The sequence below is a fragment of the Dermochelys coriacea genome, chromosome 10 (genome assembly GCF_009764565.3).
Source record: "Dermochelys coriacea isolate rDerCor1 chromosome 10, rDerCor1.pri.v4, whole genome shotgun sequence".
Classification (NCBI taxonomy): Eukaryota; Metazoa; Chordata; order Testudines; family Dermochelyidae; genus Dermochelys; species Dermochelys coriacea.
In genome coordinates, this window is record NC_050077.1 from 66198806 (window position 1) to 66211504 (window position 12699).

The 12699-nt window shown below is 41.0% G+C and overlaps 1 protein-coding gene across 1 annotated transcript in view; it reads right to left on the minus strand.

The window, feature by feature from the left end:
- Positions 1-11897, minus strand: part of LOC119862516 (NAD(P) transhydrogenase, mitochondrial-like) — a 68982-nt gene extending 57085 nt beyond the window's left edge. The window contains exons 1-3 of the mRNA XM_038419345.2: positions 11752-11897; positions 9345-9498; positions 4643-4839 (exon numbers count right to left, since the gene is read on the minus strand). Of these exons, the coding sequence (XP_038275273.1) occupies positions 4643-4839; positions 9345-9346 (199 nt within the window). The 5' untranslated portion in view covers positions 9347-9498; positions 11752-11897. The remainder of the gene's footprint in view (positions 1-4642; positions 4840-9344; positions 9499-11751) is intronic.
- Between the last annotated feature and the right edge of the window lie 802 nt (positions 11898-12699).

Sequence of the window (12699 nt, forward strand, 5' to 3'; positions counted from 1 at the left end):
CTCCATCCCCTCTCCATCGCTTGCTTTCCCCCACCCTCGCTCAAGTGCTCATTTTTGCTGGGCTAGGGCAGGGGTGCAAGAGGGTGAGGGCTCTGGGAGGGGGGTGCCAGGGATGAGGGGTTTGGGGTGCAGAAGGGAGCTCTGGGCTGGGGCAGGGTATTGGGATGTGGGGTGTGGGCAGGGGGTGAGGTAGGAGGTTGGTGTGTAGGAGGGGGCTCAGGGCTGGGGCAGGGACTTGGGGTGTGGGGTCCGGGCGGTGCTCACCTCAGGCAGTTCCCGGAAGCAGTGACATGCCTGCAGTGCAACTGGACTTTTAATAGCCTGGTCAGTAGTGCTGACCAGAGCTGCCAGGGTCTCTTTTCGACCAGGCATTCTGGTCAAAAACCAGATGCCTGGTAACCCTACATGGATGTGATAGCTCCTGTGCCTGTTTGTTCCCAAGACTTGTTCTAGTTCTGTTTCTTCCCTGTTCCACCCCACTGCTGCCTTGTCCCACTCCTGGTAACCTCGTTCAGACCCTGGGTTCTGATTCCTGACCTCTGACTTCAGCTGTGACCCTTGGCTCCAACATCCAGTCTCTGACTCTGGTTCTGACCCTGGGCTTCAATTCCTGGCTACCAACTCCTGCCCTAGGTGCTAGGCCTGCTTCCTACTCTGATCATTAGCCACGACTGGTCATGTGACAGAATGGGGCAATAGAATTTATATAAGAGCTTTATGCACTGAGACAAACAACCATATCACAGACTAAAGAATTAGGGAAGAAAAATAGATTAGAGGTGGACCTATGTAACAGGACTAACAATTGCTTCAGTAGGGAAATCATAGGTTAGGGTGGGCAAACTTCCTCCTACAAATACCATGGCAATATTCTTCCAAGGTGCTGAACCTACAACTAATAGCCCAGACCAAGGCCCTAAAGCCTCTAAGTAATATAACATACACCAGTGTATCCAACTGTAATATGAAATACAGTAAGCTAAAATGGCCATTTTATGATAAAATGTATATTCTAATGTGTTATGCCACATCATGCATGCTTTTTCATTGACATGTTATGCTGTGCTGCATATATCATCATATATGGAAACTCAGATCAGAGCAGCAACATACATAGTGCACTGACTATAACAGATGACAACATAATTTTGGGGAGATAAAAAACAGAAATGCTATAAGGAGTGCTTTTTGTTCAGTAAATCAGCCATCTTTCACAGCATTAGAAGAAGACAGCCTGTATCAGACATGTGCCAAGTCTTCCTGGAAGAGGTAGTTTCTTTTGGAGATTTATGAATGCAAAAGCAACTGCCCCAATCTAATCTGCTCTGCAGAACTACAGACATACCCAGCTCATGTAGCTATTTAATAGTATCCCTGAAATCCTTCATTAGTTTTAACTTTTTTGAATTGTTAAAAATATATCCAGTACCAAAAATGGGGCAAAAGAAGAGAATTTGTTTATAGTACACTATACAGCCCTTGCTCAGATACAGCACATACTGTGGCTGCTACATAATCTTCCCCAATAGTTTCATAAAATACACACAGTATTCAATTAGGACTGATGGGGTAACCAGATTCATTTTTCACTTGCTACTTGTCCTGCATAAAGGTTCTCTATGGGAACTTAACTTTCTCAGTACAGCTCCACTTGTATGCAGAAAATCACCTGACTAAGAATCTCCTTTACAGTAATTAACCAGGATGCACACTGTGGGCATTAGTTACGTACTTAATAGTTACATATTTCTTAAGTGCTATTAATAAAGTTGTAATCTTTTCTTTCAGTCCCATGAAGATGAGGAGTAGAATATGTCTTCACACTAGACATGTCTTTATATATCCATACATCTTGGTCCAAAGCATGTTTACAATCTCATAAAACCATGGATGAGAATATCTGTGTGTGATTAGCTGTCAGACTACATTCCCTTCTGCAGGATAGGGATATGGGTGATGGGAGTATTTAGCTTATTATTATGGTGTATTTGGTGTACAGAAAATTCTTCCCTCAGGATGGAGAAGACAGATAACTGTAAATCACTGAAAAAATCACCCTTGCCAATCCTTCATTGTTAAAACTTCCTCTAAGCTCTCTCCCGCATCTGCATTTGATCTGCTATGCACACTGCTAGGCTTGGACATTTGCTTTTTAGTAGATATTTTCTTCCATACATTCTCTGCTAACGACATCACACAGGCTTTATTATTTTATTCCATACAGAACTTGTTATTTAGATCATGGCTTCATTCTAAACACATATAAAAGAATTTTCTTTCCAATATAAATTCTTCTCAGCTGCTTAACAGGGTTACAGTTCTTTGCAACTAGCATTTGGGCCATCCAAATCAAACCCTTCTCCAGAAAATTTAAATTTTCCACAGCCCCACTCAGTCTGGATGTAATTAGCAGCATTTTAAACCATATCCTTATGTCACATATTTTAAAGTGACCCTGTCAAATTAGTTTAGGACCAACATTTGGGTTTTATAAAAGCACACACACACTTTTTTCCCCCCCAAAGATGACTGGAAATAAGGAGTATTTTTCATAATTTCCTTTAAAATCCATTTAAAAAAAACAGACTGGTTATTTAAAGATTCTTTTCTAGGGTTTGTGAATCCAAAATCAAGATCCTTGAGCTAGTGCATGGCAATCAAGTAAAAATGACTTAAAAGTACACGGAGCAATTTTATTACCTAGACTAAACTGCAAAAAGCAATCAAATAGCATACACGGGGGAAGGTTGTTCACATTCTTTCAGCTGCAATAAAGATGTAGTAGTAATAGACAGGTGGATGTTTAAAAACATTGGGTAAAATCCTAGCCCCATTGCAGTCAATGGATTAGCATGTTGTTATTTATTACTTTTTTTAGAAAGAAATTGTTGCCATAGCTTCTTGTGCCCTGGAAAGAGTTGTCAAGAATCATACATGTAGCTAAAGAGGTAAATATGGGAGTTTGAAATCCTTTGGGAGTTTTGCCACTGCCTTCAGTGGGAGCAGGAGCAGACTTGAGATGTACAAGTTCAAGGGGAAAAATTAAACAAAGTCCACAGTAGTTTATATATATTACTCATTCCTATACACGCAGAGTAAGCAAGGAAAAGCTCTGTCTCTCCAACTCAGATCTAACCTCTTAGGTTGCTGGACACAGAAGTATCATGGTAAATATAATCAGCAGCACATTTTACCTATTTTAGAAAGCTTTCATCTGTAACTCTTATTTGTAGTTTTTATTACAGTCGCTCCTGGGAGGCCCCGATCAGGACCCCAATGTCCTGAGCACTGCACAAACTGAGGCCAAGATCCTGCTAATACCTACAGATATGCTTATCTTTATGAATACGAATAGCCCTGTTGACCTGTGTGGGACTCTTCATAAATGAAGTTACACACTGGGCTAAGATGCTTCCTTCAGTATGAGGTCTTTCAGTATTTATGGTTTATTTAGTTTTCTGCATACTCAGAGCATTCTGAATACAAGATACTGTCGTAACACTCACTCAGGACAACATGCTTTCCATGTTTCTTTTGCTCTGAATGCTTTTGTGTTTTCTCAGTTTACTTATTTAAATTATGTAAGTATGACCATAAGACAACAATGGCATATTAAATATTGTTTAGTTTTCCCTTACAAGAACAGTAGTTTAGATTTATTTTATGATGTTCCAAAGAATAAATTGCCTAACAAGATAATATAAGCAAAGTAAAGTAAACTTGAAGAGCTTAATTACAAAAAGCATTGTTTGGAAATACATACCGGTGGATTGGCAGTTGAGAAATACTTGACAATTCAGTGTATAACCCAACTGTCTGTTGTACTCGAAGAAAAGATAACTGGAATATCACAGTACCATCCAAATGATTCACAAAGAAAACATATTGGGAGATTTAAACAATTTTGGCTGAGGTTTTTAGCTACAACCAAAGAGCATAAAGTGCAATGCATGAGAGAGAGGCATAAAGATTGCTTTATGCACCTGTGTGGATTCCCAATCCTGGGCTGACTATGCATTAGGCTGGTTCCAAGACATAACTAGAAGGCTGCTCTAACTTGCACCAGATAGCAGGTACCCTAAAGCATCAGACAGGCATAGGGAGGGACACTTCAAACATAGCTCCTTCTCCAGCCCTTAACTATTGGCAGTAGATGGATGAATCTCCACAATTTTTTAAAACATTCTAAAGCTCAGTGAGCTCTTGCCCCTAAACTTAACTTCTGCCTCATAATAGATCAGGTTCTTCTCCCTTTCGTACTGGTGTATGTCAATGTAGTTGAGATCAGAGATTGAACCTGTATATTTCTATTAATAAAAAAAATAAATAGAACAACCTCTTTTCAAATTAAGGGCCAGTTCAACATCTGAGTGAATGAAATTTAGTGCATTTTTACAAATGCAAATCATTGCTTTTACAAAAACCTCAAAGAAATTAAATTATCTAATTAACTATGTGGAGTATGTGGCCATTGACTCTGAAAGTTTAATGCTAGTAGAGATTTTTGTTATACCAGACACTGACCTCCAGATGACCTCTGTAACAGAAAATAAGCCTCCACAACATATGATTCATTTGAAAATAAAACTACAGCATTATGACAATAGCATTTACATACAGTCAAATCAAATACATATTGTACCTTTTGCTGCCTGTTGATTCCATAAGATTTGGAAAGTTCTAAGAGAACGTTGTCCGGCTGCTGGCTGCAGCGTCCTAGAATTTATATTGTGAAGCCAGGGCACTGAGCAACTGGTGATGCATCGCACTAGACCAGCCATCCCAGCAAATCCTGGGGACAGAATGCTCCTCTGTGCCCTTGATGTTGGTCCAGTTGCCCTGTAGATATAAAAGCCTTATTGAAACCAAGTTGCTTGATTAACCCAGCTCAAATCTGAATAGTTTTATGTTAAAAGGTCACTCCATGTTAGGGACAAGAAGAAAAAACTCAGCAATATTCCTTTAATATTACTGTAGAATGCCTGAGCCAAAAGGTCTTTACATCAGGTGATGCCTGTGGAATTAAAAGCTGATGACTTGCCTAGGCACTCTGCCAGGTCACTGAACCAGCCAGACTTGAGCTACATTCAAAATTACAAACAAATTGGGCAAAAGCTTGCACTAGATTGTCCTGACTTTTAATTCTGCAGTCCAGTATAATTACCTTATTTCCAACCAGAGTTTACTCAGATTACTCAAAAAATAAAATCTTACACCACCAGACTGGTATGTGCAAAGGAACAACCTGTTCATACTGAAGAAGTTTCTGCTTTTCATGGAGGACTGCTTACTGACTGAATTTCTGAGAGACATAATAGTGAAGTGAAACAATGAGTTCCATGCTCACACCACATAGCACTACATGGAAATAAAATCTCAATAATAGAAGTTAGAACATAACTGGCAAAGGGTCCTTTCTGCACAGTCCATAGATCACTGCTGTCTCTTTAAAACTCATTTCCCTCACCCCCAAACACCAGTCTACTGACATCATAGCTACAAATGGTATACGTCATATATTACACTCACAGGTTCATCAGCCTTACACTGACATTTTTATCTGGGCCATTTTAATCAGTTTAAAAGCAAATATCTTGGCTTTGTTTTTCTTCATTTGGTAGCTGTCAGAAAGGAAAACAAACCCCAGGTACACAGTTATTGCAAACAGTAAGATTTGTAGGAGTCATTAGAATTCAATGCTGGGCAGACTTAGAGAGGGAGAGAGAGTCAGGTTCAAAATTGGAAGTACAGTTGGTGATACCTTCTTAGAAACTCACAGCACATACCTGCAATCCCAGAATTCCTAATCACCACAACGTAACATTCAATATTCTCTGTTCCAAATGCTACATCCTAGTTTCACCCTTGAACCTGACCCCAGTCTCTGGATGAGAGATTAGGGGGAGAATGCTTTCCTTCATTGATGGTATGAGAGCACATCACTGGCCAACTCCAAGCAATCAAAAATCATGAGTCAGCCCCAAAATCACGAGATTTAGCTTAAAAAAAAAAAACAAAAAAAACCCACACAAACAAGATTTCCCCCCGCCAGAATACATTTTGGGTACTTTTTATTTGCCTACTGGTTTGGGGGCCCGTGCATGTCACATTTTAAAGTTTTTCTCTGCAGCTATTAGGGTTAGAACCTCTTTTTAAATAAAAGCTGAGACTCATGTATTTACATGACTCCTGGAACTGAGGCTTTAAGGAAAAGAACAAATACTGTGCAACTTCTGATAAAATTGCTAGAGTTAGCAACACTGAATTCTCTGGGGATGGAAAAGAAAAAAAAAAGGGAACACCACCATTCCATCACAGCTCCCCCATCTGAATCATGGCTTTACTTTAGACATCTACAGTAGATTGACATGTGAGTAAATGCACTAAGCTTTACCTTTCTCACTCCAGCTCCAGCATAATCATTCATTCTCAACCAGCAAGCAATCTAGTTAATGCATCCCAATGTACAGCGCTAGGTTCTAAAGAATTTCAGTCCCTATTCTTCTTATTGGACAATAGTTTTAGGGAAACATTCCCCCCCCCCCCCCCGGCCCTTTTTCATTTCACTTCAACAGGGTGCGGGAAGTGAAGGGCCCTGTGTCTTTCAGCAATGATCTTTAATGCTGCTAAGATTGGGATATGGATGCGTTTCCATTATACACTTCTATTTCTCCAGTGGTTTACAGAGTTCAGTCCGGCTGAAATTAAATTAAAATAAAATAAATTATACAGGACATAAATCCATAATGCAGGCCAGCAGCTTTCAGTAACGAAAAAAAATATTGAAAGAAGTAGTTACTGTACACTAATTATTACTTCTCATACCACTAACACATTCTATATGCAATTACATGGAAAAATAATGGTTAATTGTAACCAACCACATAACCCACGCCCAACACCCTGAAAATTCAGAGTTAAAAACTTAGCAACTCCTTAAATGATAACTGCATTAAAATGAAACATTCGTTCATACACACACACAGCAGGCAATATGAAATATCATTAGGCAAATGGATTTTGCAAAGGTGGCTTAACTGTGTGGAGAGCTATATACATGTCATAGACTAACTGTAGTTCATCATCAAAATATATGGTTCCAAAATTTGGTTTTTATTAAATTATACATAAATCATGTATTAAAGCTTAATTTTTCACAATATCCTTCTTCTGAGGTAACTAAACAAGCAAAAAGGCATTACAATTAGCACCTATGACACTGATTCCATAAACCAGCATAATACATTACTTATTTCAATATTTACAGACCAAAATCTTGGAGTTGAGCACACTGGAAATATAAATTGGCATCTCAATCTTATATCTTGGGCCCATTTCTGCTTAGGGCTTATACAGAGCTCTACATTTTCAAGTTTCAGAGTAGCAGCCGTGTTAGTCTGTATTCGCAAAAAGAAAAGGAGTACTTGTGGCACCTGAGAGACTAACAAATTTATATGAGCATAACCTTTCGTGAGCTACAGCTCACTCTGTAGCTCACGAAAGGTTATGGTCAAATAAATTTGTTAGTCTCTCAGGTGTCACAAGTACTCCTTTTCTTTCTACATTTTCAAATCACTATATAAAAAAAACACATTAACTGGTTAGTTCTCACAACACTTCTGCAGTAAGCATTATGTCCATTTTACATGTGGGCTCACTGAAGCAGAGATGCTAAGATACTTAGATAAGGTCACAAAGAGAGACAGTACTAAAGCATGGATTAGAAAACTGGGTTTCCTGGCTCCCATCCCTTTACATCAGACCTCTTGACCCATGTTGAATCTACTACTAAATCCATCTACCAAACTAACAGAATTTCTATTTCCTACTTATTTATCCTGGAAATAAACTTCCTCAGACAATCAGAACAAAGACCGATTTCTCCTTTTCCAGATGCAAATAATAATACTAATAATTATTGTTAATAATAAATAATAATAATAACAACAACACAAAAAACAAAAACAAAAAATCCAACTACTTATAGATAAAGGACAAATCCTGCACTGACAGGCCTCTTAATGCTTCACTCCCGTAGGGATAGGGAACTACTGATCTAGTGAGAATCTGCAAAAAACCCAGATTTGGCACACACCACATTTGGTACCCACATATTACCTACATGCAGCTCTACATGACAAAAAGAAAAATATTAATGTTCAGCCAAATTCAACTATAGATTTGGAATTTACCCTCCCCTACAATAGCATGATAACCAGACAACACTGATTCATATGGCCGAAGAAAATACAACCCGATTCTTCTGGAAGTTTGGGCAAAGCTTTTCCAAACGTTATCTGTTTAACACCAAGCTGCTTGATGTGGCAGAGTTAGTTACCTATTTTATGTTTACATTTTCAGCCTAATGCTGAAATCTGCAGTTCCTGGGTATTAACATCCTTACATGAAAACCCCCGAAAGGTCTCCCACAACTGTTCTGTTGCAGCCTTATTATCTGCAGGAGATTTATAAGCCTATCTCAGATTAGTTTACAAGGCCTGATTGTGATTTCCTTTACTCCAGGTTTGCACCATTCATTTCAGTGACGATTCTGCTGATTTGCACCAGCATAACTTGGATCAGACATAAGCCTGGCGTATAGAAACCTTATATTCATGCCTAGTAGATTGTACTGTGACCCCTGATTTTGAAAGGTAGGGCAGCTTTGCCACATCTTACTCACTGGGAAGCAGATTCCTTCATTTAGGGAGTAGTTTTAAAGACAGACAGACACACCCTGCTCTTGGGCTGAAGGATTTTGCTGTGTGTTTGAAGGAACACATTTAAAATCTCATTCGCACTGACAGAGCAGTCCTGGCCTTTGAAGAAGGACAGCAGCAGGAGTGAGACCTTCTTCCCCCACCCCATGGAAAAAAAAAAAAGAGTTGACAGTGATAACACTGACAGGGATAATAACCGAGCCTGGAAAGGCAAGTGGGACATGTTGAAGAAAGAAGAGGAAGACTAAGGTAAGACTAACCTGAGATTGGTGTCCTTAGGAGTGAGCTCTGCCCCCCATGAGATACAAAGGACAGGCCAGGAGGGAAGTTAACAGTCAGTGACCTTCACACCAGCAGCTCACTGGCTGTGGGCACAAGTACATTTGTGTGGTCTATAAATAGGCACCATGTGATCTGAAGGCATGTTAAATTTGGCACTGACAACATGAAGACACTCTCAGTAAAACACACAGGGGGGTTCCTGGCAGCCTGCCTATAGCCCTGACATTTGCAAACCTCCCTGCAACAGTTGGAGACTGCAACCTGCAATAACTAACCTAACAGCCAGCCCCACAGCATTGTCCCTGTAAGTCCAGTAGGGGGGCAGTAGCCTCAGGTACTTACATGTAATGGTCCCTCTGCCCCAGGACCTAACTCCTTGGGAAAATAAAGGCATTGTTTTGTGAGCTCTCTGCTCTGGCACCATGATGTTGGCTTGTAGCTGTTGTTTCGCTTTGTCGGTCTCGCCTCTTTTCCTTTTGTTCAACAGAGAGTCACGCTGCAAGACACAATCAGACCTGGCGTTACAGTAAGGGGGAGTGGAAGTGGGCCTGGGGCTATATTTTAAACAACCAGGAGAAAACAGAATATTGACATTATGGGGAAACAACTGCATTAGACAACATTATGTCCGTATTAGGGTTACTTCCTGTGCATGGATAGCATGATTCTAAAATATAAAAAAAAAATTATTGAATGCATTGATCTTTACAGAAGATGGGAACATAGCCCTTCATAGAAGAGAAATGGCAAAATCCAGTCTGGGTCATAGTGGAAATGGAAATCTTGGTCCATGGGCTAAAATTTCAGATTTTTTTTTCTTTTTATAACATTTGGTCAAAGATTCTTCTCAAACTTTGCCAAGAACAAATGAATAATACATTTCTACAAGTGTAACCACATCCTGCATAAAACTATACAATCACATTTCTGAAATCTGATCTGATGTACACAATGGAAATAAACCAGTAAATATGTTAAGTTTAATTAAAGTCTGAGCATGACCGCATTCTCATGCTAAAGGACACACTATTCCACAGTTATGGGACCCTTTCCAGATGTTATTAATGTACAGAGTCTGCTCTCCTGATAGCCAATGGTAATGTCAGAACATCCTAAAAGCAGTTTGTCTTTCTTGTGGTTATGGTGATGATACAGCTCTGTTAAAGAACAGAGAAGCAATAACTGTGTGCTTTACACGTCCATTTCTAAAACAGTCATGATGTAATGCATTCCTTTTCCATGTTGTACCAAATAATGTATTGAAATGTAATAATGCAATTGAAGATTAATCTGCCTGTGCAGTACTTGTGCATTTTGATGTATATTAAAATACATCTGTCTTGGATGTTTTTATGAGTATTTCTAAAGGGGTATTGGCCACATCTGTTATTTGGGCATCCAGAACAGCTTAGGGTCTAACAAGAGGCCTAGATTGGGAACTGTATCACAAATGGCAGCTTCGTTCCTTCAACCAAGGGGGTCATTCTTCACCCGTTCTTCTGGTTGCTTCCTTCAATCTATCAGCATTACCAGTATCTTCCTATGGCTGAGCTTTAACAAGCTAGGTCTCATACATACACATTTAACAGGGAAAGAGGACCCTGTAATACCCCACTGTAATAGAGCTGGACTCACTCGGCAGCGCCTCCTGCTCATTGTACTTGGGAATTAGCTCATCAGCCTCTGGAGCGAACTCTGCCATCTGGTGATCCGCCTTACTGTCAGCCCTAGTCCCTCCCAGGACCTGGTGCCTCTTCCCACTGGGGTGCTGCCCCCGGCAGTAAACCCCAACAAGCCCTGAGGGTCTCCCTTCCCCGGAGAACCCCCACCCACTACCCCCACCTCGCCTCAGTCTTAGCTACTGCCAGTCATCGCTTAGCCCCGCTTCTCAGGGCAGACTGCAGTGTATCAGCCACTCATCACAGGTGAAGGGGTACCTAATAGGCCCTAACCTAGGCCTCACAGCCTAGGGGCTTCCACGCCGGAGCTCCCCTGCTCCCATGGCCTTTCCCCGTCAGCCCTGCTCCAATCTAAGTATTCCCTCAGGTCCCTGCAGCCAGGCCCTTCCCTCTCTGAACAAAGAGACTGGCTAAGCTTCAGCCTAGCAGCCCCTTAATAGGCCCAGCTGTGGCCATTTCCCCATTCAGCCTAGTCTTTCTTACGCTTAGCCCTGGCTCTTGCCCAGGGCTGGCTTTTAAGCCCCACAGCGCAGGAACAGGTAACCACCCCCCTACACCCACAAAATAGCACCCTTGAAAGAGATTAAAAATTGCCCTGAAGTGCCTTCTGGATGCCTCACAATTGAAAGAGAACAGCTATTTAATCCATCCTTGTTAGGGACCTGTCCAAAGATGAACACACCCCCAGAGCATCCCCTACTGCTAGGTCAGGGTGTAGCAAGGGTTCTTCACCACCCTGTTGTCTGTCATCTGGTGCTGTAGCTGTTTGCAGTCTCCATGGCCTGGACCTCCAGCCAGGTCACTTTTCAGTCCAGTGCAGTCCCTTCCCTAAATAACAGAAAAGTCAAAACAGAAAAAGGTAACATCTAATGGCCTTTATGCCAGGCCTTCGGCTCATCGGTCTCTCTGCCTCTTCTAGTGTTGAGGCTTGTGTTTCCCCTCTTGCTGGAGGAACAGGGAAAGCCAGGCCAGGCCCATCCTCTCCTCTGGGTTCCAGCCCACTGACTCCATGTTAGGCAGGTAAGCACTGCTCCTTACAATCCTTCACTGTTTCCCTGTGCTTCTCCTACCTTCCCGTCACTTGTACACATCTCTCACCAAGCTGTAGATACCACTATTTCTGCTCTGGAGTTCTGTCTCCTGGTGCATCTTCTATCACAGCCAGCTACTGTGGAACTTCCCCAAGGCCGCTTTCAGCCCCTCTGGCAGCAGCCCTTCTCTGTCTGAGTGGCAGCTGTTTATGCCAGCTGTTGTTAATTGTTCCCTTAGTTGCAGCTGGAGGGACAATTGGTCCATCAATTAACTTCTTCTTGGTTTTCACAGTGTGGGGGTCTACACAGGTCCAATACATGTCAAAACCACCTCATGGTCAGTGGTACCAAAGCTGCTCATAGAGCTAAAAGAATCAGCATGGATATTTTATCCTCATCTGTTGCCTGAAGGCCACCACTGGAGTTTCTGCCCCATATGCATGCTACAATCTTCCTCAGCAACTTTCCCAAAATGGAAGATTGGAAACAAGACACAAGTTAGCAATCAGTGAGGGATGATGGGTACCTGCAGGTCCCATTGATTTCATCTGGAATTGGATAACCAGCACTTCTGAAAATCAGGTCCAAGGTATCATAAATTGAGACACCAAATCAGTGGATACTTTAGAAAATGCTGACCCTAAAATTTCTACATCTCAACTTCCCCATCTGTTAAATGGAAAGGTATTGGAAGGCTCATTTTATTAGCATTTTACATGTATCACTTTACAAATACTAAGTATAATTTTTTCTTCACAATTATTTAAGCTACCATATTGCATTAATTTAAATGTATATGTTTTATGTGACTGCGTTAATAAAACAGTAAACCTTATTGCATTGCCGTAAACAGTACAAAGTAAGCAACATGAATCTGAAAGCCGTAAAACTTTCTCTGCCTAATTTTTAGATTGCTAGATTCAAACAATGTAACAGATCAAAGGGCAGAACACAACTCACCGTTATGTGCTCTGCTCATAGGATAGC